General features: G+C 36.5%; 1 protein-coding gene across 2 annotated transcripts in view; it reads right to left on the bottom strand.

The window, feature by feature from the left end:
- Positions 1-27195, bottom strand: part of NEDD4L (NEDD4 like E3 ubiquitin protein ligase) — a gene marked incomplete in the record, with an annotated part of 461078 nt that overhangs the window by 194700 nt on the left and 239183 nt on the right. For both annotated transcript variants that reach the window (XM_036757634.1, XM_036757643.1), the window contains 3 exon segments: positions 3766-3819; positions 7055-7093; positions 10349-10430. In XM_036757634.1, coding sequence (XP_036613529.1) covers positions 3766-3819; positions 7055-7093; positions 10349-10430 — 175 coding nt within the window.

Raw genomic sequence — 27195 nt, 5'->3', positions numbered from 1 at the left:
CTCCCCAGAAGTAGCTCCCTTTAATGCTGAATAATTAGACTATGATCTGCAAGTAAGAAAATATCTATGTGGGGGATGGGGTGGGAGACAATTTAAAATGCTGCTGTAGTTAATACTATGAATCTTGCCACTGCACTGCAACTTTCTCTCTAACAGCTACCAAAAAGAAAAAAAGGTTACAAAGAAGAATTCTCACCCAAGGAAAGTAAAAAGAGCAATAAAAACCGCAGCTTGACAAAATATTGCCTCTCATACGTGCCAGGTAGGAAAGATTGGAGAAAACCAAAAAAAGTTGGTATATATGCAGATTCATATTAATTTCATCCAGACACCATATAGAGGCAATGTTGCCCCAAATGAGTGCAATTTAGATGCCCATATGGGAAATTCTTATGCTTGTTAAGAGCCAAAATGTTTCACAAAATAGAAGGGTTTTAAAATTCATAGAAAGTCATTAGTTTGGTTAACTCCAAACAACACTTTTAAAGAGAATCATTTAGGATTGTCTTTCCTACTAATTCTTTCTCACAGACCAGAAATAGCAATTATTTAACCCTATAGGTTGACCTGGGATAGGAAAGGGAATACAATCCAAATAAAAAGACCTAGACAAGTTTCTATTAAAATCCCAAAGTATAGTTTTGACAACAGATCTGGAATCATGGTTAAAGGGTAGAGGGGTGGGGGGGAGTTCAACCCCATGTTTAGACATCCAAATCTGTTTTCTAGCAGCATGTTTTCAAATGCCAAGATGACCAATTATGAAAGAAATGGAATCTGGCTTGTTCAACACTAAAACTGCCAAGCACCAGCACAATCCCATATTGTCTTTAACAGGCCTCTGCGCCAACAAGAAAGAACACAGCTATTCGTCACACAGTAACAGTGCTGCAGACAGCTTGGTGCAAACCCAGGTGTTAGTATTATTAAACATAATTTTCAGAAAAAGCATTCTTTCTACAGCACTGGCAAGCATGTCTTACGCGTTTTAGACCCTTCTATCAAGGAATGCTAGAGGGGCAAAAGACAGAACACAAGAAAATCTTAAAGGTACCATAGTTAAATAAAGAAATAAGGGAAATCCTTTTCACAGTGAATTCTTCTGGACTAGAAACAGTATGTTAAATGCATAATTAATTACAACCAAAAAAAAATCCTTTATTCCCTTTCTGGGTATTACGTTCCATCTAATTACCAAGATCTAGTTGGCTGTCTTATCTTGAGGCATTATTTAATACAGTCTCGTCCATCTAACTTTTCCTGCCTGTATGCAAATAGAGCATAGAAAACAGCAACCCTCCCATCCCAAAATAAACCCCCATCCATTTCTGAGGATAAGCATACGTATATAACAGAATTTAGATCGTTGACAATAAAAATGTTAGCTTTATTTATATACTCTATGGCCACATATAATGTTTTTTATGGATTTCCTAGTTCATAATTTTTGGGGGGCAAAACTATACATTCACCAACACTGGACCCATATATATTTTAATGTAAAACCTCCTGAGAGACACGAGGAAGTCTAACTTGACTTAGATGGTTTCTGAAATAACATCAAGCACTTAAGAAGACAGAGTCAACATTATTTGATTGCCGTAATGCCAGTGAAGGTGCAAACCAATTTAAATTCAATAAAACAGCATGGTCAAGAAATACTACCCAAGAACTAGGAGGCTTGGACTTAAGTACTGCCTCTGTCTTTGACTAAAAAGCAGTGTGACCTGGGACAAATCCCTTCACCCAATCAGTGGTCAACAAGTCTATTTCTTCATCTGTGAAACAGGGTGGGTAGAAGGTTACTTGTATCTGGATCGATCTATAAAGGTATATTCTGGTTTGAAAAATATAAGAAAGTATCAAACAATTGGAATCTACATTTCGAGAACAATGAGTGAAGGAGGAGGGGAAACAGGATAGTAGTAGTGGTAGTAAGAAGAGGAGGGGGAGTAATCAGAACAGCAGCAGTAGTAGTAGTAGTAGTAGTAGTAATAGTAGTAGTATATTAGCAGTACTAGCAGCAGCAGCAGTAGCAGATGCAATGGCGGCAGCAGCATTTTATATGGCTTTAAGGTTTACCAAATGTTTTACAAATATTATCTCATTTTATCCTTATGATATGTCTAGGATATTATCCCAGTTTACAGATAGGGAAGCTGAAACAGAGAGAGGTTAGGATACCAGGGGTGGAGAACCTGGGACATCGAGGTCACATGTGTCCCTCTAGGTTCTCAAGTGCAGCCCATTGACTGAAGCCAAACTTCACAAAAGAAATTGCCTTAACAAAAGGATTTGTTTTGTAAAACTTGGACTCAGTCAAAAGGCTGCATTCAAGGACCTAGAAGGCCACATGTGGCCTCGAAGCCACAGGTTCCCACCCCTGAGTAGGTAATTTGCCCAAGATGACACAGCTGTTAAGTATTTATGTCTAGATTTGAACTCTGGTAAACTGATTTTTCTGGTATATGATTGTGGGGTTGCCATAGATGATATACTTGTAATAATGGTCTTTTTTTCCCTTTAATAAAGGGTCTACTTAGCTCTATAATGTATTTTCTCTATTTAAGCAAAATGAAGAAACAAAATCACAAATTGCAAAGCTGGCACCCTTTTTGCATTTTTTTTCCTAATTGTTATCTGTAGGCTATTTTTATGAAGCATTCCAGATAAAAGTTTTCCTTCTGTACTTCAAAGGAGACAACTACCCATTTCTGGGGAGTAGGTAGGTGATGCAGTGGAGAGTATCATGCCAGGAGCCTCATCTTCCTGAGTTCAAATCTGGCCTCAGATGCTTATTAGCTGTGCAACCCTGGGCAAGTCACTTAACCCTGTTTGTTTTAGTTTGTAAAATGAGGTGGAAAAGGAAATGGCAAAACACTCCAGTATCTCTGCCAAGAAAACCCCAAATGGGGTCAGGAAGAGTTGGGTAGGACTAAAAAAAAACACTGAATAACAACAAGAAACCACTTTTTTTAAAAAGTCATGAAAAAAATATTTTTCTCTCATAGGACAATCCATCCCTATTTTCAAGTTGTTACATACGTCTTGAACTACTTTGCACAAAGAAAAGCCATGTGGACAAATATACTTTGGAAGTTCACAAAGTTAGTTTACATAAAATGAGTAATTCTTAACCAATTATATCACCATTCTGTATATCAAATGTCAGCATATAAAGAGTATGGTAACATTAATGGGTTTTATTTTTACTTATTGGGAGAAAAAACACACATATACACAAATATCATTAATCTTCTCCTGCACCACTACCACATAATAAGCAAAAATATAGATGAGAAATATTTAAAATTTTTAAAATATCTGGATATTACTATATAAACTGCTCTGACACATGCCATACACATGTTAATATAAGTATAGATGGCTAAACAAAAGACATTGAAAGTTGCATACATTGAAATTCAGAGTGAACTAGATCCAAGTCTTTTCTCTGCAAATACTATCTGCATGATCCACAGGCAAGCCATTCAATCTTCCAGTGAGCCAAACAATTATTTAAGATTATAAATTACAGATGAATTGACCACCTGCATTGGTAGATGAAGTTTCCACGTCAGGCAACTTCCTATACTGATAAAAATCAGAAGTCCAGAACCAAAAAAAAAAAAAAATTCTAAATGCATATACATATACAGATGCTATTCAAATTTGCTTTGGTATACCACAAAAAAAGATGCAATTTTCATATTAAGACCATTGTTTGGGGAGAGGGATGGTGGAGAGTTGAAGGTCAAAACTTACCAATCTATTTTCATCAAATACTTCAAACAGGAGTCTATGATTGGATGGATTTACCTACAAGAAATACAAATGTCAACTTCAGTGACTCAAAAATAAAAAGAATTCAAAACAACAACAACAAAAATACCCAAAAGATAAAACAAAACAAGCAAAAAGAATGTTAAACTGGGGATACATCTAATAATACTTATCTAATATCGGCAATGTCTACAGTGGCAGGCACCTAGAGCAAATTTTTAACTTTCTGGCTGTTATGGACTTTTAGCTACAACACTGAAGCAAATGAGAAGAAAAAAATGACTATGTATCTTTTTCTGAGAAATAATTTTAAGTGCTTCAGAATTTAATTTTTATCCATTATAAAGGGAATTTCCTGGGACTATAGTCCCATCTTTCCACAGACACTTGAGGCCTAAGGGAGTTTTCTCCTAGGCAGGTCAGAGATATGCGCTCTACAAAGATATGAGAGAGGTTCCCATACCTGTGTATTATCTAGGCCAGGGCCAGAGCTAGAGCCAACGGGGAAGGGAAGGGAAGGGGAAAAGCATTTATTAAACCCATACAATATGCCAGGCACTGTGTTAAACACTTTACAGATAATTCATCTGATCCTTGCGACCTGAAGCAGATTGAGGTTAGGGGTCACAAAGCTAGTGAATGTCTGAAGCTGCATTGGAACTCAGGTCTTGCCAAGTCCAGACTCAGTGTTCAACGCACTGTGCCACCTAGATTGTTTAATGGGTTTTCTTTACCTCTGACCTCAAGCTGCATCACTCTTTCTTCCTCATGTTCTTCATCATTCTTTCATTCCTAATCAATCCACAAGCATTTATTAAATACTTACTAAATACTTTAAATGGCACACAGCATGGGATACTTTCTTAAATGTTTGAAGTAATCCAGATTTTTAAAAAAGAGAACACATGAGACACAGCACTTTGGACCAAAAGATTAAAAATGATATAGAGTCAGGGAACATAAGTACAAATAACAGTTTGAATATTTGCTGTCCACGGATCCTTGGATAAATCACTTAGTCCTCTTGGGTCTCAACTTCTTCATTTTGTAAAATGAGGGGCTTGGATTAGAATCCCTCAAAGATTCAGTTTATGTTTTATAAACTCCTAAAATGCTAGACACACAAAGGCATCCAGAATTACTGCTACATAATAACGTTACGGAATTCTTTATATTTCCTCCATGCTCTTTATCTACTTCCCAAATGGCCCAGGAACAACTAGTGTATTATAAATTATAAGGGCATACTTCTGGCCCCCAAATCTGACACAAACTTGCTGAGTGCATGTGACCAAGTCATTTAACCATCCAAGATCTTATTTTCCTAGACTGTAAAATAAAGAGATGGTTAAACATAGACATCTCAAAGTTTTTATCTGGTTCTAAAATTCTAAGATATTGGAGAGAGTGAGACAGAAATTATCTTTTTTTTTCTACCCATGCAGAGGAAAATTTTGATTTCTTTTCTATAATTTAGAGGCTGTAGTACATCTTCTAACAAGTAAGAGATTTGAATGAATCTCTCAGATTTCAATTACCATTTTTAAAATGGAATAAACATGTACAAGCCCCTGTGTAGCAATTAAAAAAAAACCCCACACACATAATTTCTGTTTGCAGATTAAATTAATGAAGCCGAGGTTAAATGAAAACCGAACAAAAGTAGCAAGACAATTTTATCAGGATGGAGTCAGAAAATAGTCAAGAGTTGGTTGAATTTTTGATAGCTTGAAATCTATGACATTCCAAGATAATAAGTACAGGAGAGGACACTAAAAATCTTGGGAAAACATTAAGTGTAGGTGATTTCTTCCTCTGGTTTTGTTCTTTAGCCCAGCTTAGTGTCAAGGGAAAGGACTTCTAAAAGTTTAAGAAGAAGAAAATATAGAATTAAATGTGGGCTGGCCAACGTTTGTTGAATAAAGAGTGTGTATCCAAATGTTTGCTAAATGTGACCAATGCATTAAACTGAAAAGAGCCTTAAAATATTTGGAGTTTAAAAGAATTCAATATCGCACCAGGGAGTTTCATAACACAAGCACATGGTTTTGTTTTTGTTCATTGATTTTTCAGCTTTTAACTATTAAAAACTTTCTCTATTAGAAGGCATAGAGGGAAGCTCACTGACATTCAGTTCACAATGCCAGACTTCAGATCTGAATGTATTAGAGAAGCAGTCAAAAAATTTGGGGAGCATAACATATAACAAACTATTAAGACTAGATGGAAATGGCAATAATAAGCCATTCTGTTACAAAATAATTTTTAGAGATTTTGTGCTATTCTGGGAATCATAACGCCATTCAATTATTCCAGCAGTTGAATCAATTAATATTTCCAAAATATTAAAGCAATAACTAACAATAAAAACTGGGTAATTACATTAGAGGATTCTGTTAGTTAATTCATAGCTCAGGCTTCTCCCCAGAGGGCTGCTATAAAAGATTAAGAACTACTGACATTTTACCTAATTTGGTGATATTAATAGACAAAATAACTTTCTCCTAAAAAGAAATCCAGAATTGAACTTCAAAGCTTTTCCTAGTTGAAAATTTTAATTCTGAACTTTTAAACACTGTTGCCCATCTCTAAACCTCTTTATCATATCCCTACTAAAAATGAATTTAAAAAACAATGTCCACAATGTCCAAGTATGTTATTAAAATGTTTGATTTTCCCCCATATACATTAACTAATATTGAAATGAATCAAAGAAGTAAATAATATCAGAGTTCTTCTCATACTTTGCTGTTGTTAGTGTTTTTAACCTTTTAAATATATTGTTCAAAGGAAACCAAAATGTCAGAAAGTAAATGTTAGATATTAATTGCCACTTGGCAGTCAAAATTATGATAGATGATTATACATAAACATACACCCGTGTACAAAGAGGGCCCCATTTACGGAACCCTCTGAGGAAAGTGTACTACTGCAGTGACCCCTGCATTAACAAATTAAGACTGAACAAGCAGTTCCATTTCTTCATAGTTTTTAGATTTTTAGTTTTGATATTTTCTTCCATTCACATAATCTTTACTCTAAAATGAAGCTATACCATATTTTGCTTTTAGCACTCCTGGCCTCTTGAATTTTCCTTATTAGCTCCTGGTTTAGAGAAATTGGGATACTATATAGCCTTAAATGTTCACCATCCAACAAAATTGAAACTAAGCAGTAGTACGCCTTCTCTCCCCAAAATAAATCAAAAGAAAATGTGTTTAACTAGTTATTGTTAGGAACAAATTGGTGTAAACAAGTTAAAAAAACTTACTCTAAAATAAAATTCTTCATTCCATTTTGGATTCAGTGTCTGTAAGAGAAATTATTTATTTTTAAACATGTTTTATAATCTTTAAAACTGTTAAAGGTTTCTAATACAATTGAAGTCATAAGATTTACATTATATCCTTGTGCTTATAAAGAAAATACACCACCTAAGAAATGCAAAAAATAGCCAAAAAGACCCACACAAAACAAAACAGCCCAACAATGTAGCCAATTGATTGAACTTCTTCCACAGAGAAAACTATGTGTGGGAGTGCATTTATGAGGCAGAGGATCTAAAAATAGATTCTAAACTATTAATAGAAATCTATCACTAGAACAGAGATCATCAGGGATCTATATGGAGACATTGTGGTGAACAGAAGAAAACCATATCATTTATTAAAACATAAATAATAATAAGACACAAAGATGAGGATGGATTTAACTGTCTATCCTCTATGAAACAATAAAATGCTTAGGGGAAAGGGTAGGAAGATTGGATTTGTTTTAAATTTAGCATTTGCTAATTAAAAATTAAAAATAGCTAAATTTGGAGGGAATCTTTCACAAAGGGGATCATTTGTATTAATGAATTCAGAAAAAAAATCATATAAGGTACAAACCAAAGGAAAAAAAATTTTAATTATAATACAGTGGGCTTTTTTCACAAATACATATATAACACACATATATTAATTATGAAACAAAGCAAACAAAAATCATTTGCCTGCTCAGCACAATGTACATAACCAGACGTATAGCATTCCCCAAAATGAACCAAGATCATATTTCTAGTGAAGTTTGCCAGTCTGACTTTTAGTCTCATATAGAAATGAGACTTTATACATATACACACATACATGCATAAACATATGCATTTGAAAAGAAAATAGATATAAAAATGTTTGTACAACTCCTCATTCAGCTTCTGATGTATACTAGCTAGACTCATGCAGGATAATCTCTACCTTTATCAACCTATTTCTTTAAGGTAAGGTTTCATGGAAAAAGAAATAGGCAAGAAGTCCTTATTCTGCACTGTAATATATGGAAACGAAAGACTCTGTTGTACAAATGGCACACTGTGCTGACATTAAAATGTCAAGATTGCCTTTTCCCCACAAACTCTACAACTAAAGATTAAAAAACCCCAACAAAGTTACATTAAGAATGAGAAAGATACATGGAGAAAGAAAGCAAGAGACATAAAGGAGAGGCAGGAAGAGAATGGAAGGGCAAAGACAGAGGCAGGGAGGGAAAGGGAAGAAAAATAGGGAGAAAGGGAGGGAGGAAGAGGGACAAAAGGAAAGGAAGGGAGGGAGGGGGAGAGAGAGGAAAAAAAAGATTTGATGTGATGTCAGTCACCTAGGCCCAGGACTCCCATTTCCTGCATAAGGATGCAACCCTTGAGACATGCATTCTATCAATTCCTGAAGCACAAAGGTAAACGGAAAACTAGAGAACAATAAAAATGTATAGTAAAATACACAGCATGGAGAAATAACAGAGAGATGAAGAGAATGAAGATGAGAGTGATTCATCAACACTGAGAACAGGACAGAAATACTAACCAGGATGTTGGCAGTCGACTACCCCAGGAGGCAAAGAAAGGGAGACAGCCACCACTGCAGACGCAGGGGTGCAGGGGCAGGGAGAAGGAAAAATTTTTTTTAAATCCCCACAGCAGAAAACACTTCTCAATACTAAAAAGCTATTGTCGCTTTTGTTTGTTTTGTTCTGTCTCTCTTGAGAGAAAGTGGGCTAGGAGAGCCCTGCACTCACTCCTAGCCAGCTTCCTTCCTGCCACACTGATGGCTGAGCAAATGACAGCTAATAATGCAGGAAACAATGGCCGGCCACCAGCGTCCTCCACGGGAGGCTCCCAACTAATCAAAACACATTCTACTATTTTGAAAACAGATTTTTAATGCCAGGCACCATGAAACAGTAGAGGCTACACAATAATCATTTTTCCTTTCGCAAAATGACCTCCATGATGAGCTCAGAGACGTATTTCATGTTTCCCATGCAGCAGAAAGCCAGCACTACAGTAGCAAGGATAAGGATATTCAGCAGTCAGGCAAACCCCAAATCACTTGATTGGGTCAAGTGTACGTCACACAAAAACAGAACCAAAAAATGCTAAGAGTGGAAAAATAATAATCACATTCAAAATCATATCCAAGTGAAAATAATAATGTTATTTTCATAGAAAACATAGGCACACTGCTAAAGTTTCCTGTGCTATAAATGGAAAACATGCAAATAGCCAGGTAGAATCAGAGGTTCAAGTTAATTTTTTTCCCCAATTACTCCTTTATTTTATTTAGCATTCACTAAGCTAAACAAGCATTTAATTCTCTTTGACAATTGTTTCTTCTTGTACCTCTCAAATCCAGATGGTGCTCAGTTTACTTAAAAACTATTTTTAATTATATATCTAACCTTAAAATATTTGCAATTTAAGCTATAGAATAAGGACAAACACAAATAAAGGCACCTGCCTAATTTTGTTTAAAACAGTCATGTCCTAATTTAAGGACAAAGTTTTTATTACCTCTGTTAAAAAATGAGAGGAAACCTTTTTTTCCCCTTAAAAAATGACTAACACTGAAATTTCCTCTAGTCTATATAGGATTTAGATGCAACGTGGCATAGTGTGTTTTGGGCCAGCCTTGGGGTTGGGAAAATCTAGACTCAAGTGTTAACCCTGAGTTTCAAGGGCTATGTGACCATGAATAAGTCATTTATCTTCTCAGGTCCCAGGTAGCTCTCTAAGAACATAAATTATTGATCTATATCAATGAAGGGAATATCTATGCTGGAAATTCCCTACATGAAATTCCAGGTTCTAAATTAAGGCTGCTACATTGCCCTGTCTCTTCCCTCCTATTCCTCCACCCCCATTGCCCAAAGCCTTTTTAATCAATAGAGAAACTCTTATTAAATACTTCTATGCTAGATACTGAGAGTGCAAATACAAAAGAAAGACAATCCTTGGACCTCAAATCCTCAGCTATAAGAGAGTTGAACTAGGTCTTTTTAGCCAATCAGTCAGTAAGCCTTTATTATACACTTCATATGTGCCAGGCACTGTACTAAGTACTGGCTATTTAGAATCTCAAACAAATACAGATGATATAAAAAAAGAGGAGAGGAGGAAGGCTAACAACTGGGTGAACAAAGGTAAAAACCTAGGCAATTACGGTATTTTATAGCTCAAGGTATAATCTTTAGAAAAGACATTAATTTCAAAGAAACTGGTAACACAACTTTCAATTAACAATCGATTACTTACCTTTTTAATGGTTTTTGTCTGCACCAAAGCAAGCTCTCTGTTCTCATCCGCTACATACAGGGAAAGTTTTACGTATGGATCACTGCAAAAGAAAATTCAGATTTGTATGATGATACTTTTCCCACAGTGCATATACATTTGATAGCAATTTTATGTATAAATTTCAAAGTCAATGCTAATTGCTTAAGGTTCATATGAATTTTGTAAAACCAGGCAATAGTAAGGAGCTTTTTGACACCTATTAAAAAATATTTCTTGGGGAAAAAAAGGCACTAACCACTCTAGGTTACCAAGGCCTACAGGATTTTCTAAAAAGATCATTCATTTCAAGCGCATTTATTAAACACTTATTTGTAAGAAGCTGTAGATACAAAGACAGAGAGAGAGAGAGAGAGAGAGAGAGAGAGAGAGAGAGAGAGAGAGAGAGAGAAATAGCTTTTGACCTCAATAATCTTAGAACTAGAGCTGAAAGGGATCCTAGAAACCATCGAATCCAACCCCCTCATTTTACACATAAGGAAACTAAAACCCAGGGAGAAGTCATTTGCTTGACAAGCTCTTATAGTCAGCAAGGTAAAAACTGAGCCTGAGTCCTAAGGCTCTGGAGCTGTTACTGCTCTCTCCACTATACAAGCAGGTAAACATTCTACTTGGGGGCGCAAAATAATAAAAGCCAGATTAGTAAATAAAAGATACAGTGTAGGGACAAAGAGAGGAGGAAGGACAAAATGAATCAGGAAAGACTTCTTGTAAGAGGCAGCACTTGAGAGGCACCTTAAAAAATAAGTCATTTAAGAAGCACAAGCCAGGCATACAGACCATTGAATCATATTCTCTATTCCAAGTAAATTTGATTTTAAGCTTCCAGATAACGGAGAGTGCAGCTGTTCTTTCTGTTATTCAGTTGTTTCAGTCATGTCTGACTCTTTGTGACTCCATTTGGGGTTCTCTTGGTAGAGATACTGGAATGGTTTGCCACTTCCTCCTCCAGCTCACTTTACAGATGAGGAAATGGGGGCAAATAGGGTTAAGTGACTTGCCCAGGGTCACTTAGTTAATAAGTGTCTGAGCCTAGATTTCAACTCAGGTCTTGAGCATATTGTTAAAATACAAATCTCATCTAATCCCATCAGGGTGAGATGGGAGAGGTGAAGAGACTTGGTCTCACAGTCCCACAGTCAGCAAGAAGCAGAGCTAAACAGGTTTTTCTGACACCAAATCCAGGGTTCTTTCTACTGCAGAGGGAATAGAGGGGACTATTTCTAACCCAAAAAAAAATAAAACTGTCCTGAAATGTTTCCTTAAAATGGTAAAGTCACTTTTTATACCTTACTCCCCCCAACATGTATTTCTCGATCCAGTGACACTGGCCTCCCAGCTGTTCCAACAACAAGACCCTCCATCTCTTGGCTCCAGGCATTTTCTCTGGCTGTCCCGATTGCTCTTCCCTCTCTGCTCCTACTACTGACCTCCATGGCTTCCTTTAAGTCCTAACTAAAATCTCATCTTCTACAGGAAGCCTTCCCTAACCCCTCTTAATTCCAGTCCTTTCTTTCTTTAAATTATTTATTAATTATCCTGTACATAGCTTGTTATGTTTTTGTTTTCTCTCCCACTAGATAGTAAGCTCCTTCAGAGCAGGGACTGTCTTTTGCTTCTTTTTGTATCCCTAGTGCTTAGCAAAGTGCCTGGCACTAGTAGGTGCTTAATAAATGTTTACCGAATTGAATGAAATGGTTTGTTTCTAAACACAGTTACATTCTAAGAGGGCAAAAGGCTACACCATAGTTATCTCTCATTTAAATGCATTAAGGCAAAGTCTGCTAGAAAGTGAATTTCAGATCCTGGTTGCCGAACTGGATAATGGAAGATAAGAACCTTTCAACTGGATGCAGTCTTAGGATAGCTACATCTAACATAAATGACTCATTTTGTATGTAAGGAACCTGTAGGCAATGCATTGGGACATTGGGACATGCTCTAAGTCATATAACTAGTGAGTTGCCTAGTCAACCTAAGTCTGTCCCAATCCCTGTCTAGGATGTTTCCCAACACACCCCAGATGACTCCAATAATAAACAACTTCAGAAATTAAAAACTTCAAATATGAAAGGAATTGAGATGCAGAATTCCTATGGAAATAAATGTTACACATAAGCAATAACTATCTCCTCTCTTCATTCAAAATGCACTTCCACTTGCAGCTCTTTGCTGACTCTGAGATTATCAGATATTGGTCAAAAAACCATACCCATGAGAATTTAGGGTCCATAAGAATTCTCCCTGTTACCAGGGAATTTTCTTGATATATTAGCAGCACCTAGAAGTTCCCCTGGTCCTTTTGTCTGGATAATTATAATAGATGATATATTTGAATACAAAAAAAAAAATTGCTTTTACGTAACATAATGTCACATCAACAAAACCATGATATACTCTAGTCAGAAAATTACTTAAATTTATAACTTTAAAAATAAGTTAAATAAGCACATTGTTTTTCTATCTTTAAGTTCAAAATCATGCTCTCCTTCTCCATCTCTTAGAATCCTTACTTTCCTTCAAGGTGAATGCTCAAGTATCACTATGTAGCCTTTTAATCCCTCTAGTGTTAATGTGCCATTTCCTTCTCCTTGCCCCTCTTCCATATCTATCTATCTGCTTAAATGGTGTATCTTCAGAGTAGAACATAAGTTCCTTGAGTACAGGGATTTTTTATCTTTGCATGCTCAATGCCCAGGATAGAACCTTCCATCTAAGAGGCACTTTTCTGGGGCATTGAAATGGACAGCTCCAATTGTGAGGAAATGTATTCCTTAAACTGAGTCAGAATCTGTCTTCCGGTAACTTCATTCTAACTAATTAAAGTTCCAGATCCAACAAAACAAATCAAATCATTCTCTTACATATCAAAACTTCAAATACTTGAAGTGTTATAGATTCCATCTAAATCTTGTCTTTTACAAGCTAATCATTAACAGTTAATTAGAATGTGTATCTTTTACCTTTCTTTGAGCCTGGCATATAGTAGGTATTCAGTAAATGCATGTAGATTTATTGAATTCTTTCAGCCAATCACAGAACATGTTCACTCCATCTTTTTGCTATCTTTATGGGAGATATGTAGGAGCGTGCTGGTAAATGTTAACTGATCAGCTCTCTGAAAAGCATGCCATACTGTTTAATATGCATTATTAATCTTTTCTCTGTCACTTTCTTACATCTAAACAATCAATAATATAACAAATTAAATCTTATTTTGTGTTTGCTGATTTCCAAGGTATAAATGCTCAGGGCTCACACTGAAAATTTGACAATCAGCTCACTGGTACAAATTGACTCCAGCACATTCCCTGGATAAAGGCTTGGGCATAACCCCATATCTGAGGATATAGACATGGGCATAATCTCTTTCATTTCTTGGTTCCCTTATCACCTTCCTTCCTCATTATTATTATTCAAATTTTCTGAATTGAATTCTGTCTTTACAGAGCCCACCTCTCAGATATGTATGTGAATGAACATATATGTATTCGTTTCCATAAATTACACGATTAAAAGAAATTAACATCATGCTGTAAATTAATGGATAATCTTGGGCTCACAGTGTTTTCCACATTGAGTTCATGTAAAGTTTGTCATTTGATGAGTACATTCCAGCAGCTTTCCAAATACCCTGTCTCCTCCACACGATTCTGCTTTTCAGCCTGAATCCTTTAGTCTAAAACATCCACTTAAACCCCCAGAACTGCATGTCAGGCTGCCTTGTAGGCTACAGCTGTTTCCCAGACAAGCAAGAATGGGCCACAATACCTAAGGCTGTGCTTCAGTGAATCCTTTCAGTGTTTATTCTGCTCTTACTGTGCCAGATTATCTCATTTCAATTCATCCTTTGCACACATGTAGGGAAGAGGACTGGTTTGGAATGTGGTTATAGGGCAAAGCCTTCATGGGAGTTGATGAGGCTGAGTGGATGAAGCCAAACTCCAAATTTGAGTTTGACATTCTTCGTCTCCAGGTAGGCTGGCACAAATGATTCAGAAGGAGTTGAATCTTGGAATGCAAGGTCACTCAGTGAACAGGTAAAATTACGTTTTACTTAAACTATTTCTATACTTTTGTGTACTCAATTTGTCTTAACCTCTGTAGCCGTCTCTGCTTCTTCTTTGGTGACCAAGTAGGTACCCAGTGGCAAGCTGTTAATCATATTGTTTGCAAGGTATTTTTAAAAGTGGAGGGTCCTAAAGGCAGGTAAATTGTAACACTTCAGTGTGGCTACTAGGTAGGATTCAGGGCTAGAAAGGACCTCTGAGATCATCTAATCCAATTCTCTCATTTTTAAAGATGAAAAAAACTAAGATCCAAATTGGAGAGGTCCAAATTGGGGAAGTAAAATTCCCAAGGATATACAAGGAAAAAATGAGAGTCAGGATTCAAACACAGGTCTCTTGATTACAAATCCAGTGCTCTTTTCCCAAAACCACACAGTACTCACTACTGCTTGTACTTCCTAATTACATTTTACTTTTAACTATTTCTATACTTTTTAATTTTATTTTAACCTCTGTAGCTATCTCTGCTTCTTGTCAGATGTTTGTCCATGAAGGAAAAATGTTAGTCTGCTGCCAGCCAGCAATGGCTGTTTTGTGCCTCATTTTACTGAATAATTCATACTCTGCCCATAGGGTTGGGTGGAGAGAGACAAACTGGAATACTTGTCAACAAGTGCCAGTCCAAAGAGGTTAATTACTGTGATTAATCATTGTCTTGATGTTTGATGTTGAAATCTCCTGCCATCTCTCCTCCCTTTCATTGCCAAATTTAAAAAAAAAAACCCACAAAAAAAACAACTGTCTATTCTTCTTCCCTCCATTTTTGTACTTCCTACTCAACTTTTGCCTGGACTATGGCAATACCTTCCCAATAAGTCTACCTGCAGTCTTTTCCCCTTGCCAACCCACCTTTCATACAGATGCTAGGTTAATATTCCCAAAGCATAGATTTAACTATGTTACTCCTCTGTTTGGCTTTTAAAGCTCTTCCACAGTCTAGGTCTATCCCACCTTTCAAAATAGAATTGGGCCTCCTGAAAGGGCCATTCATATATCTATTTCCCTACCCTGACTTGAAAAAATGAATTAATATCATCATCATTCATCTCTAAAAGAACTTCAAAGTCAGTTTTTCCCTCTTAATTTCTATTATTCAGTTTTTGAAAATTCTTGTCATAATCAAGTATCCTTCATAAAAAAGCCACTTAATCTTTTTTGAACTGAACTGAATTTCAAAATGTTTTTCTACCTGAGCAAATACAAGAAAGTTCTAGCCTAATTTGAATGCCTGGTATAAATTACACTTATCCTACGAGACAATAATCTGAAGTGATCCAAATGTTGATGTCCTAGAATTGATCAAAAAGGGAAAAATTTCCAGAGTTGTGCCCTCAAGACTCAGTCTTTTGAATTTCAGTATTTATCGATTCTATAGAGACAGAACATCTTATGAGTCAGATGGAACAGCTTAGCACAGTGGAGAAGAACCTAGACTGGGATGAAGGTGACCTAGATAAAAATCTCAGCTCTGACATGGACAACTCACATAACTGCTCTAAGATTCAGTTTCTTTATCTGTAAAATCATAAAGTTGTAAGAAAAACACTCCATAAACATTAAGGGGCTATCTAAATTAATTATTAATTATCTTATTATAGCTTTCAGATGTCCTGCCACACCTGATTGGCCTATTTTCTCTATCTCTATCCAATTTCAAAACCAAAATTAAAAATATTCCAATTAAAAAAGATCTAATATGAAAGGAAGAGGAAGGGGATAAAGCATTTATATGATGCCTATTATGTGCCAGGCACATGCTAAGCTCTTTAAAAAACACATACATTTATCATTATTATTATTACTATTGCTGTTATTAAAACAACCCTGGGAGGTATGTACTATCATAATCCCTATTTTACTGTTGAGGAAATTGAGGCAAACAGAAATTAAGTGATGTGCAAAGGGTCACACAGCTAATAAGTGTATAAGGCTGGATTTGAACTCAAGTTTTCCTGATTGCAGGCCCACCACTCCATCTATTGTATCACTGACTATTTCTAATGAACTAATAAAACTACATGTTGCTTTGGCTAAAGAGAAATAAGCATTTAGTTGTAATGAGTGATCAAGTCAATTGACCAGGGACATATAGGCAGTTTGTATCAGAGGTGAGACTTAAACTTAGGTCTTCTTGACTTCAAGGTCAGCTCCTTATCCATTATACCCACTTCTACCTATTGCTCCCTCCCCCACCCCCACATAACTCTGGACTAAATTGAAAATGGATACAGAACAAATGTATTTTTGGTTTGTTTGCTCACTGACTCTCTTTTAAAAAATCTTTCTGATTACATAAAATGATGGGTTTTTTTTTTCCATTCTCCTTATCTTAAATAAATGGTTCAAAATTGGGAACTTTGGAGAGTCACAATAAATCTGATTAAATTGTTGGTCAGTTGTTGAATTTATATTCATATTTTAAAAAAATTACCTCAGAGATATTTTGGCATCTGATTAATCTATGAAGGTAGATTTGAAGAATTAGGATTTTTTTATTTTTTTAGAGATGTTATCAATCTATCCAAGAAGGAAAAAAAATCACACAGATACAAGGGGAAATAAAATTCAAATGAGGTGAAAAGTATTCAGCTAATTTCCAAACAAACTACTTCCTTTAGACTTTGAAAATTACTTCCCTGACTAATTGTATTCATCTTTTTAAAATCCCAGACAAAAGTATGGATAAGGATCCTATTGTTTAAGTCAATACCCTATAGCCTCTGTCTAATAAAAAAATAATGTTCCAAAAGCAGGGATTTCTACAGACATTCTAAACTTTTTGGTTAAATAGAAGGCGAAAAGAATTGTTTTAAATTTAGGTGAGAGCAGTCATGAGTTCACATGACCCAAAGTTCACATGACCATGTTTTGAATTACTAACTTATTCATATATGTACACACATAACAAACCATATTTACACAACACTTTTAAGTTTTAAAAAATGTTTTCCTAACAATAATACCAGAGGCTGTATTATTAATATTATCCCCATTGTACAGATGAGGAAACTGGAGATTATGAAGATTAAGTAAGTAGCTTTGCCCAGGATAAAAAAAAGCTAAAAAGTGTCAGAACCAAGATATAAATAGAGGCCTTTAAACCTCTAAGATGAAGGCTCATTCCACTAAATAATTTTTAACCATAAATTCACAAACTGGACATTTTAGACAATATCCTAAAAATCAAAGTCAATATATTTTTTCAAGTTTTCTGTTTTTCTCCATTGTTTTATTTGCTGTCTAAAGGTTCACCTCTGCCAGAGATTCCTTCTCTCCATTTAACTGTGAATAACCTTGTCTGCTTGTCCTTGAATTCTGAGACCATGTCCCCTAGGGACCAGGATTTGGATACAGTTCAACAAACATTTATTAAGCACCTATTACAGTATACACTAGGCTCTATCCTAGGTAATTGAGACATAGAGAAAAAGTAATCAGTTCTTGTTCTTTTGAAGCTTGTATTCTACTAGGGGATACAGCATGTTTATGTGTAAGTAAATTTAAGGTAAGTAATCTCAAGAGGGACATAGCAGAAATACAGAGGTGGGGTAGGGAGTGGAGTGGGGAAGAATAGTGAATTCCAAACATGGGAGACCACTTGTACCTTATTTTCCATCTAGCTGCCCTATTTTGGGACTTCTCTTACTCTGCCCTGCCCCCTCCACGCCCCAGGAACCTCGTTTTTTGGGGGAAACCTCACCAACCTACAAGATCTAATCAGCCTTGGCACTCACACCTCATCACTACCTCTGCCTCTCCGATTGGACGGGAGACCCATGAATTCCAAAACTTCCATTGTGGGAAGGTGTTCAGCACAGAAATCTCATTTTCCACAGGTGCATTGCTTTGGGACTTTGTCATGTCCCCCTTTTCAGCTTCCTTTTGTGTTTTTTCCCCCTATTAGATTGTGAACTCCCTAAAGACAAGGACTTTCTTTTTTTTCATATTTGTAGCCTGAGAGCTTAGCACATTGCCTGGCAAATGGTAGGTGCTTAATAAATGTTTATTTACCATCACTGACTATTGGGTGGAAGACTGACTATTCCACGCAGGTGGAAGATAAAATGTTGCATTTGAAGCCAGCCAATAAGGAGACTGGTTTTCACTAGAATTGAGGAGTAACAAAAGAACAAACAAACATATAGAAGGTGACACAAATGAATAGAGCAATTTTGTTACTACCCTGTTCAATGTAATGCATACATATATTTCTTTTTAAAATTTGACACATTTACAGATTCTTATGTGATCCTCTTTCTTCTTTATATATAGAAATGTTTATGTTTGTTGGTGGCAGTTGACAATTATAAAAGATATTGAAAGGAAATTTTAAAATAGAAAAAAATTAAATAATTATGAAAAATGAAAAAAAAAGTTCTTATTACTGTAAAGGTATATGAGCTATGAATTATTCTCCTTAAATAAACAGTATCTCTTGTCATGGTCTAAGCAATATATATTATATGTATATATACATACATATGTATATATACACACACGCAACTTTTAGAGTTGTAAATTCTTATACAAATTATTTTATCATATAGAAATATAAAATAATTGCTATATATTTAGCTATTTATTATTATAATTTTTACAGATAAATCAATTAATCAACAAGCTTTTATTAAGAGCCTATGTTCCAAAAACTGTGTTGATGCTAAGAATACACACAAAACAGAAAAGGAATAGCTCCTGCCCTCAATTAGATTGTTCATATGAATGACTCCACCTAGGGTCTCAGCTACTTCCTGGACCAAAACATCCCTTCTTGGCCACCACTCCCTTACATGTATCTCTCAGTATTAGAATTTAAGCTTCTTGAGAGAAGGAAATCGTCTTGCTTTTTGTATTTTTATTTGCAGAGCTTTGTCTGGTGCCTGGCACAGAGTAAGCATGTAGTAAGTGTGCTGACCACTAAGCAAGGTTCAAAACCAAAAATTAAATGGTCCCCATGATGAGGGCCAGATCAAGTGGGAAGATTCAAAGAGAGTTCAAGGGTTCAAGGGGTTCCCAGAGACTGTGCCCTCATCACCCATTCTCAAGGAACATACTCTAATGAGGGGGTGCTTTGGGTATTCCTTAGGCCAATTCTGTAAGCTGGAAACAGAAGGCAGCACCATCCCCACTGCATAAATGTGGGAACTGAGCCTCCAAGAAGTGTTCATTCACCCTAGATTACACAATGAAGGGCAGAGCCAGTTTACAACTGCAGGTTTTCCAACTTGTAGAATGAAGATTCTTTCCACACCACCAGGGCTCTCCGATGGAGTTCTGAAATCTAGCATTCCTAGGCAAAGGGGCTAAGGATGATCTCAGGCAAAAGGGATTTCTCTGGGTTTCTGTGTTTCCCAGGATTGAGAAACCAGAACAACTAGATTAGTCTGAAAGAAGATACTTTGAAAAACTGTAAAATCCTATACAAATTTGTATATTGATATTTTTGTCTTGGATCTGTATCCCATTCCCCTTGTTTATAATCTCAACCCACAATTCTGCCATAGACCAGAAATGTTAAGTGTTATGTACTTATTATGTCTAACGTAAGCTGGTGTTGAAATTTTAACACTGGCAGAAGACCACTGGGACCCCTATGTAATGAGGGCACAGTCTCTGGGAATCCCCTGAACTCTCCTTGAATCTTCCCACTTGATCTGGCCTTGGCCTGAGGCTATAACCATTAGGCCCAAATGCCTACCTTGCCCAACCCTCTATTGTCCAGCTGTTTCCCACCCTTAATCCTGTTTCCCATCCTTAATCCCGATCAAAATATGTGTACCCTAGCTCGGTTACCTTTTATTGTCTGTCATTTCCATGTAGCCTTCAGCTATTTGCCACCCTGGAGTCTGACCTCATCCTAGTCCCTTCAAGCTCCTCCTTAGACTCCTCAAGTCCCTCCCTAAACCCCTCCTCTGGTCACCCCAGACCACCCCTCAATCCCTCCCACAATCTTTGTGTATATAATCTCCATCTTGCCTCCATGAAGGTGGTCAGATCCAATCTAGCTCAGATTGATCTGGCCCGCTTTCCTTACAGGCATCACAAGGGGTGGGATCTCTTGGGGCAGGCCTATTTGGCTAACTCTTAATAAACTCTGTCTTTTCCCTTGGCTGAGAAAGCTTGAGTCGAATTCTTTCGGCAGGACCCGGTGTGTCGGTACTTTGGGGTGTCGAGCACCCCTCACCCCAAACCCTCGTCATATGTACCAAGATCCCACCATACAACCCCTAATTTCCTTTTGAACCAGTGAATAGGGCTAGTGAGATAACTAATCCTCCCAGATTCCTAGAGATATTGCAAGTAACATGGGGCTCTCTGCCATTTTACTGCTAGCCTTGGTTTGTATGGTTTATTTACTCCTAGGCTATGGTTCCCTTCACGCAAGAAGGGAAGGTTTCATATTAGCTTTAGTTCTGTTAACTTTGCTATTGTCCACCTGACAGGTTATGAGGGCCTGAACTAGAGTGGTGAGGGATTTGAGAGATGTTGTAGATGTATGCTTATCAAGATTTAGCAACTGATTGAACATGTAGATTGAGGATATTTCACTAGCTTTCTAATTGGTCTCCAGCCTCAAGTCTCTCCTTTCTCCAATCTATTTTCCACAAAGAAGCCAAAGTGATTTTCCTAAAATGTAGGTTTGGCTGTGTCACAATTTCTCATCAATTAACTCCATCAGCTCCTTATTACTTCTAGAACCAAGTGCAAATTTCTATTTGGTGTTTAAAGCCCATCACAACCTGGCTCCAACCTATGTTTGCAGCCTTATGACACAGCTTATCCCCTTGATATAGCCTACCATTCAACCAAAATGGTGCCCTAGATGTTTCTCATACATGACATTCCATCTCTGGTATCCATGCCTTCACACATTGCAGTCCTTCCTCACCTCTGTCTCTTAGAATCTCTGGTTTCCTTCAAATCTAAGCTCAAGACATCTTTCCTGATCTCTCTCTCCCCAAATTAAGTGCTTACCTACACAAATTAACTTGTATTTATGTTTAATGTACTTATATGTATTGAACCCTCCCCCCCCAAAATATAAGCTCTTTTGATAGCAGGGACTGGTTCATTTTTATCTTTGCATTACCAGTGCCTAGCAAATAAAAGATGCTTAATAAGTGCTTATTAAATTATTGAGGGAGAGTGAGGAGTTAAGGTTGACTCTGAGGTTATGAAGCTAGATGACAGGAAGTTAAAAGAGGGGTGACTTGAGGAAAAGATCATGAATATTGTTTTAGACATGTCGAATCTGAGATGCCTATGGGAAATACTTGAAATACTCAAAAGGCAGTTTGAAACCCAATCTCAATTCTAGAGACTAGGACATAGAGCTGGGAGTCATTTGCATAGAGGTGGTAACAACCCGTGGGAGCTTATGAAATCACCAAATGGTGAAGTGTAAAGAGAGGAGGAAGGGCAACTAGGTGCACAGTGGATAGTGCGTTGGACTTAAAATTAGGAAGACTCATTTTTATGAGTTCAAATCAAGCCTCAGACTCTTATTGCCTTGTGACCCTGGCCAAGTTACTTAACCCTGTTTGCCTCAGTCTCTCATTATAAAAATGAGCTGGAGAAGGAAATGGCAAATCACTGCAGTATCTCTGCTAAGAAAACACCAAATGGGGTCACAGAGAGTCAGAGACAACTGAACAACAAAGAAGAGAATTATGTCTAGAACAGTGCCTTGGAATATACTTATACAGTAAGAGGGCAGAACATGGATTATGATTTAGTAAAGAAGATGCAATCAGGTGGGTGGTTCAGAGAAGCCAGAGAAAAGCCTCAAGAAAAGCCTGAAAAACAGTGAACATCCCCAAGTCAGCAAGTATAAGGAGAATCAACTACTGCAGAGACACAAGATGAATGAGTAATTGAGAAAAGACCACCAAATTTGTCAATTGAGAGACTCACTTTGGAGACAGAAATTTCAGTTGAGTGTTGGAGCTAGAAGTTATATTTCAAGGGTTTGAGAAGAAAGGAAAAGAAGGAAAGGCAAGGTTATAGACAATTTCTAGACTGGCTATGAAAAAGAGTTGAGAGGTCAACAGCTTCAGGGGAAATTAGGGATTTTTCAGAATGAAAGAGAACTAGGCATGTTTCAAGGGAGCAGGAAAGAATATTTCTTTACTGCTTTTTCTACATTTTTTTTTTAAATTGGAATTCTGCTTCCTCATTTTTTGATGAGGTTAGTTGGTACTTTGCCATGTCATGCACTTCCCAACTCTCTTATCAAAAATATCATTTATGGTTTTTATTTCTTATTCTGGAGTCACATTTTACACTTTTTTGCCATCTTTACCAATGACCATAGCCAATATATAATTATCAAGGAGATATTTGGTAAAATAGCAGCAAGTCAAAAACTGTAAGATATCTGTGCTTAGCGCACATTCGCACGTAAAGTATCTTTTCCAGGTTTTGTAACAATGCAATACCTATGAACACAAGTCTGAGAGGTGACCGACTAGAATGAATGAACCAAATTGTTTTCATCTAGGAAAACCAGAGCTCTGGCAGATCTACTCAAACTGCAGAATGAAGTATCTGCTTTTAAAATGCTAAACAGGCATAAATAGGCCTCTTCTGCAACGGATAACAATAATAACTGACATTTATAAAGTATTTTAAGACTTGCAAAGCACTTTACATATGTTAGTTCATTTGCTCTTCATAACTAGCCTATTAGGTATTATTATCTCCCTCCTTGCCCCTCCCCCATACGTTTCAAAATGAGGAACCTAAGGCTCCAAGAAAAAATTGCGACTTATATATATAGTTGCTAGCAAGTATAAGGAGTGGACTTTGAGCCCAGATCTCTAACGACTCCAAGCCTGGCACTTTCCACCGTGCTATGCCGAAGCAAGCTTCATCAGCTACACTTATGAACATTCCAGGCATCAGAAAGTCCACAGGATTAAGGTCAAATGCCTGAGGGATGAATGAAAACAAAGAAAGAACAGCCCAGCTCCTTTTGAACAGATCCCCACAATAAATACCAGCCTGGGAAAAGCGAAATCATTCCTGAATGTTACACCTCATTTGAAATGACGGCTATTTAGGTCCAAGGTTCAGAAAACTGACACAGTTAAACAGGACTTAGAATCAGGTGACTAAATCATGACCAGCCATCTGCACTGAAAATGGCTTCACCTGTGAAATCCTGAAATTCTTCAAGTTAACTTTCAGACTGACCAAAGTATTCTAATGATTATTAATCAACTTTCTCGAAACACATTATATTTACAAAGTTCTTAAGTTCTAGGCTGGTAAACAAACATACAAAAGACCACAAGCTCTCCCAGTTCTGGTTAATGAGTAACTACTAACAAAAGAATTTTTTTTTAGTAGACTGAATTTAAAAGGTGCATATTTGGGGTTCATAATGTGTCTCAAGAGGAAAAACAAACATGGGAGCAAAGGGAAAAAAACCCAACCATCCTCATTCCATGTAACACCTATGTACAGCATACAAAAATCAACACTTCTGATGCATTTAATCACACAACCACACTTTAAACCAGTTATTGCCGCTGATACTTGTAATCCCACAGGGAAGATATGGTGGAACTATGATGCTATTACCCCAATTTTCAAATGAGGCGAAGTGTGGCTCAGAAAAATTAAGTGATTTGCCAGGGTCACATAACTAGTGAATGTCTTAAATCTCAATTTCAGTGTTGTTTCCACTAGGACACATTGGCTTTTTTTTTTCCCCCAGAAGAGGAATGTGCTTGTAATTGCTTTTCTAGCATGGGAAATGAATTTTCAGTGGCCTGTATACCCTTCAGGTGTTTGTTTTCTACTGACCACCTTTTTTTCCCCTTTCACCCTACAGGCATTCTCAAGTTCTTTTATTTTCTGGGGATAATTGGATGAGTTTACAACCCCTTCCTTCCACAGTTGTAACAATTTAAGAGTCTTCATGATTCCTGACTCAGTGGAGAAAATAATTATACCTGCATCTAGGCCAGAAGCTAAATCCATACATGCCCTGGAACCTTTTGATACAGAATCATCTTTCTTTAGCTGTGGTGGCCGTTAAGGGACCGACTGGGTTGTTGTGCCTCACAAGGACACTCAGAACTGAATTTTGTTGAGTATTTTAACAAGAGCCACAAAAACCAGGATCTCATTTATTTTTGTCATAAGTTCTATTTTTTTAATTTTTGCTGATGGTTAATCAGTAGTGAATTTTGCAAAGAACATTGATACATATGGCATCTAGAGGCAGCCAGGTGGGGCAGTGGACAGATCGCTGGACTTGGAGTCCAGAAGACCTGAGTTCAAATCCAGCCTCAAACACTCACTAGCTGCATGACCCTGGGCAAGTCATTTAATCTTTGTTTGTCTCTGTTTCCTCAAGTTAGGGTCAAATGAGATAATATTTGTAAAGTGCTCTGCAACCTTAAAAGTGATATATATGTGTTTGTATAAATATATATGATATTTATAAATATATATTATGATGATGATAATAACGGCTAGTGTATACACTCACTATTATTATACACACATTATCTTCATCGTAATATCATCCAAATCATCCCTTCCCTCAACCCCATACTATTATACCTTAAACAATTCAAAATTTATCTTTAACATGTTTTTTCCTTGTCAAGGCACTGACTAGCTTGGGCCCTGACCACTCTTTTCATAACTATAATTAATTCTTTAGGCTTTAATATCCCCTCTCCCTTTTGTCATTTAAATCCTACTGATCCTTCTGGCCCAACTTACATGTTAGTTCCTCAGCGAAATATTCCTTTATACATTAGTTTGAAGTTATCTTTCCTTCCTCTCTACTCCCATAAAAAGTACTGTTCATACCAGTTATCTAGAACTAATCATATGCTAAATTTGTATTATTAGTTATCTTTTCATGGCTGTATTTTTGATCTCTCCAACCAAACTATAAACTCATAAAACTCAGGGTCATTATTGATATTTGTGTATCCCCTATGGCCACTAGAGGAACGCTCATGGAGGTACACAAGCATCCCTTGATTAGCTGGCTCTTCACCCTCCTCTACCATGACCAAATTTATCCCTTGGTAGGATTAAATTTATAAAATACTTTCTTGTCTGGCATCCTAGCATGGTGAAAGAACACTGAAGTCTGAGGACTTGAGTTTGAATCCTGCCTTTCCTATTTAACTGCTTGTATCATCTTGGTAATCATATCACCTATATGGACCCCAGATTCATAAGCAAAATGAAAGAGCTGGACAGATGACATCCAAGATCCCTACTCAGCTCTAAATGTAATCATCTCCTGATTCCATCGATAATGGGAGGGGAATTTCCCACCAGTTTTCACTCTCAAACTTATTAAAGATTTAAATCAATAACGAATATATATTAAAAGAAATCTATAACATAAGATACATGACTCATATAAATATATACAGTAAATATAAATATATTAAATAAATTAAGATAAATACAGAATTATATGTAAAATAAATATAATGTATGTATATATTGAAAGAAAGCCTCAAAATGGAATCTCAATAAATTTTCATATATGAAAAACTGAATTAGGAATTTCCTTCCATAAGTGGTAAGGTCCCAAAGGGTAGAACTCTTTTATTTTTTTCTTTTTATTTCTAGTATCTAGCAAAATGGGTGACACATAATAGTTTTTTAAAATGTCTTTTTGTTCTATGAGAAATGGAGAAGATATGGACTTCATAATAACCTGGAAAGACCTACATGATCTGATACTGAGTGAGGGGAGCAGAACCAGAAGAACATTGTACACAACCACAGACATAGTGATTCTGCGATGACTAACTTTGATAGATCTGGCTTTAATACAAGGTTCAAAGACAGCTCCAAAGGACTCATGATGGAAAAAGCTATCTACATCCAGAGAAAGAAGTATGGAGTGTGAATGCAGATTGAGGCAAACTATTTACCTTTTTTTCTCTTCTTTTTTGGTTTTGTTTCTTCTCTCTCATGATTCATTCCATTGGTCATAATTCTTCTTTACAACTTGACTACTGTGTAAATAAGTTTATTGCGAAGGTATATATAGAATCTATATTAGACTACATGCCATCTTGGGGGGGAGGGGTGGAAAGGGAAGAAAATTTGAAAGTCAAGAACAGGTAGAACTGTGTTGTAAACTAAAATAAAAAATCTAATTAAAAAAAATTTTTAAATGTCTTTTGATTGATTCTACAGGATAGCAGCATCATACAAGATCCATCTTAGGCAGATAATTTTGGTTCCTTGCTTCACACCCCTGGCTTAAATTTTATTCTTGCTTATGTGATTAAATAGTTCTAGATTTTCCATTACTTGAAGAAATTTATTTTCAAAACGAATACATCGACCACTAGAGAGAGCAAATATCTGCCACCAAAAAGAGAAGAAGAAACACACAAAAGGCAATAAATTTAGGAATAGTTTCACTGTGATTGTTTTGTGGCTGGCTCTTTTGTCCTAGGGACAAGAAATCAGAAGAAGGATTCCCAGTTGCTAAAGAGATCACTTTTACATCACCCAAACGCATGTTTGGCAATAGCCTTTGAAAGCATCATCAGAAACAGGGAAAAATTTTTCATTTTGTTGGACTTTCAAATGCTTATATTAGATTACTACAAGCACTTGGAATATGTTTATGTGTTTCCCTTCCCCCACTGGAAAAACCGATAGTTTCATTGAATGGGAGTTTGATGCGTTAGCAAAAGTTAAGATGTCTGCTCGCACTATGACTCTAATGTAAATGAG

The sequence above is a fragment of the Trichosurus vulpecula genome, chromosome 1, assembly GCF_011100635.1.
Source record: "Trichosurus vulpecula isolate mTriVul1 chromosome 1, mTriVul1.pri, whole genome shotgun sequence".
NCBI lineage: Eukaryota > Metazoa > Chordata > Mammalia > Diprotodontia > Phalangeridae > Trichosurus > Trichosurus vulpecula.
This window is presented reverse-complemented; position numbering and strand designations above follow the sequence as displayed.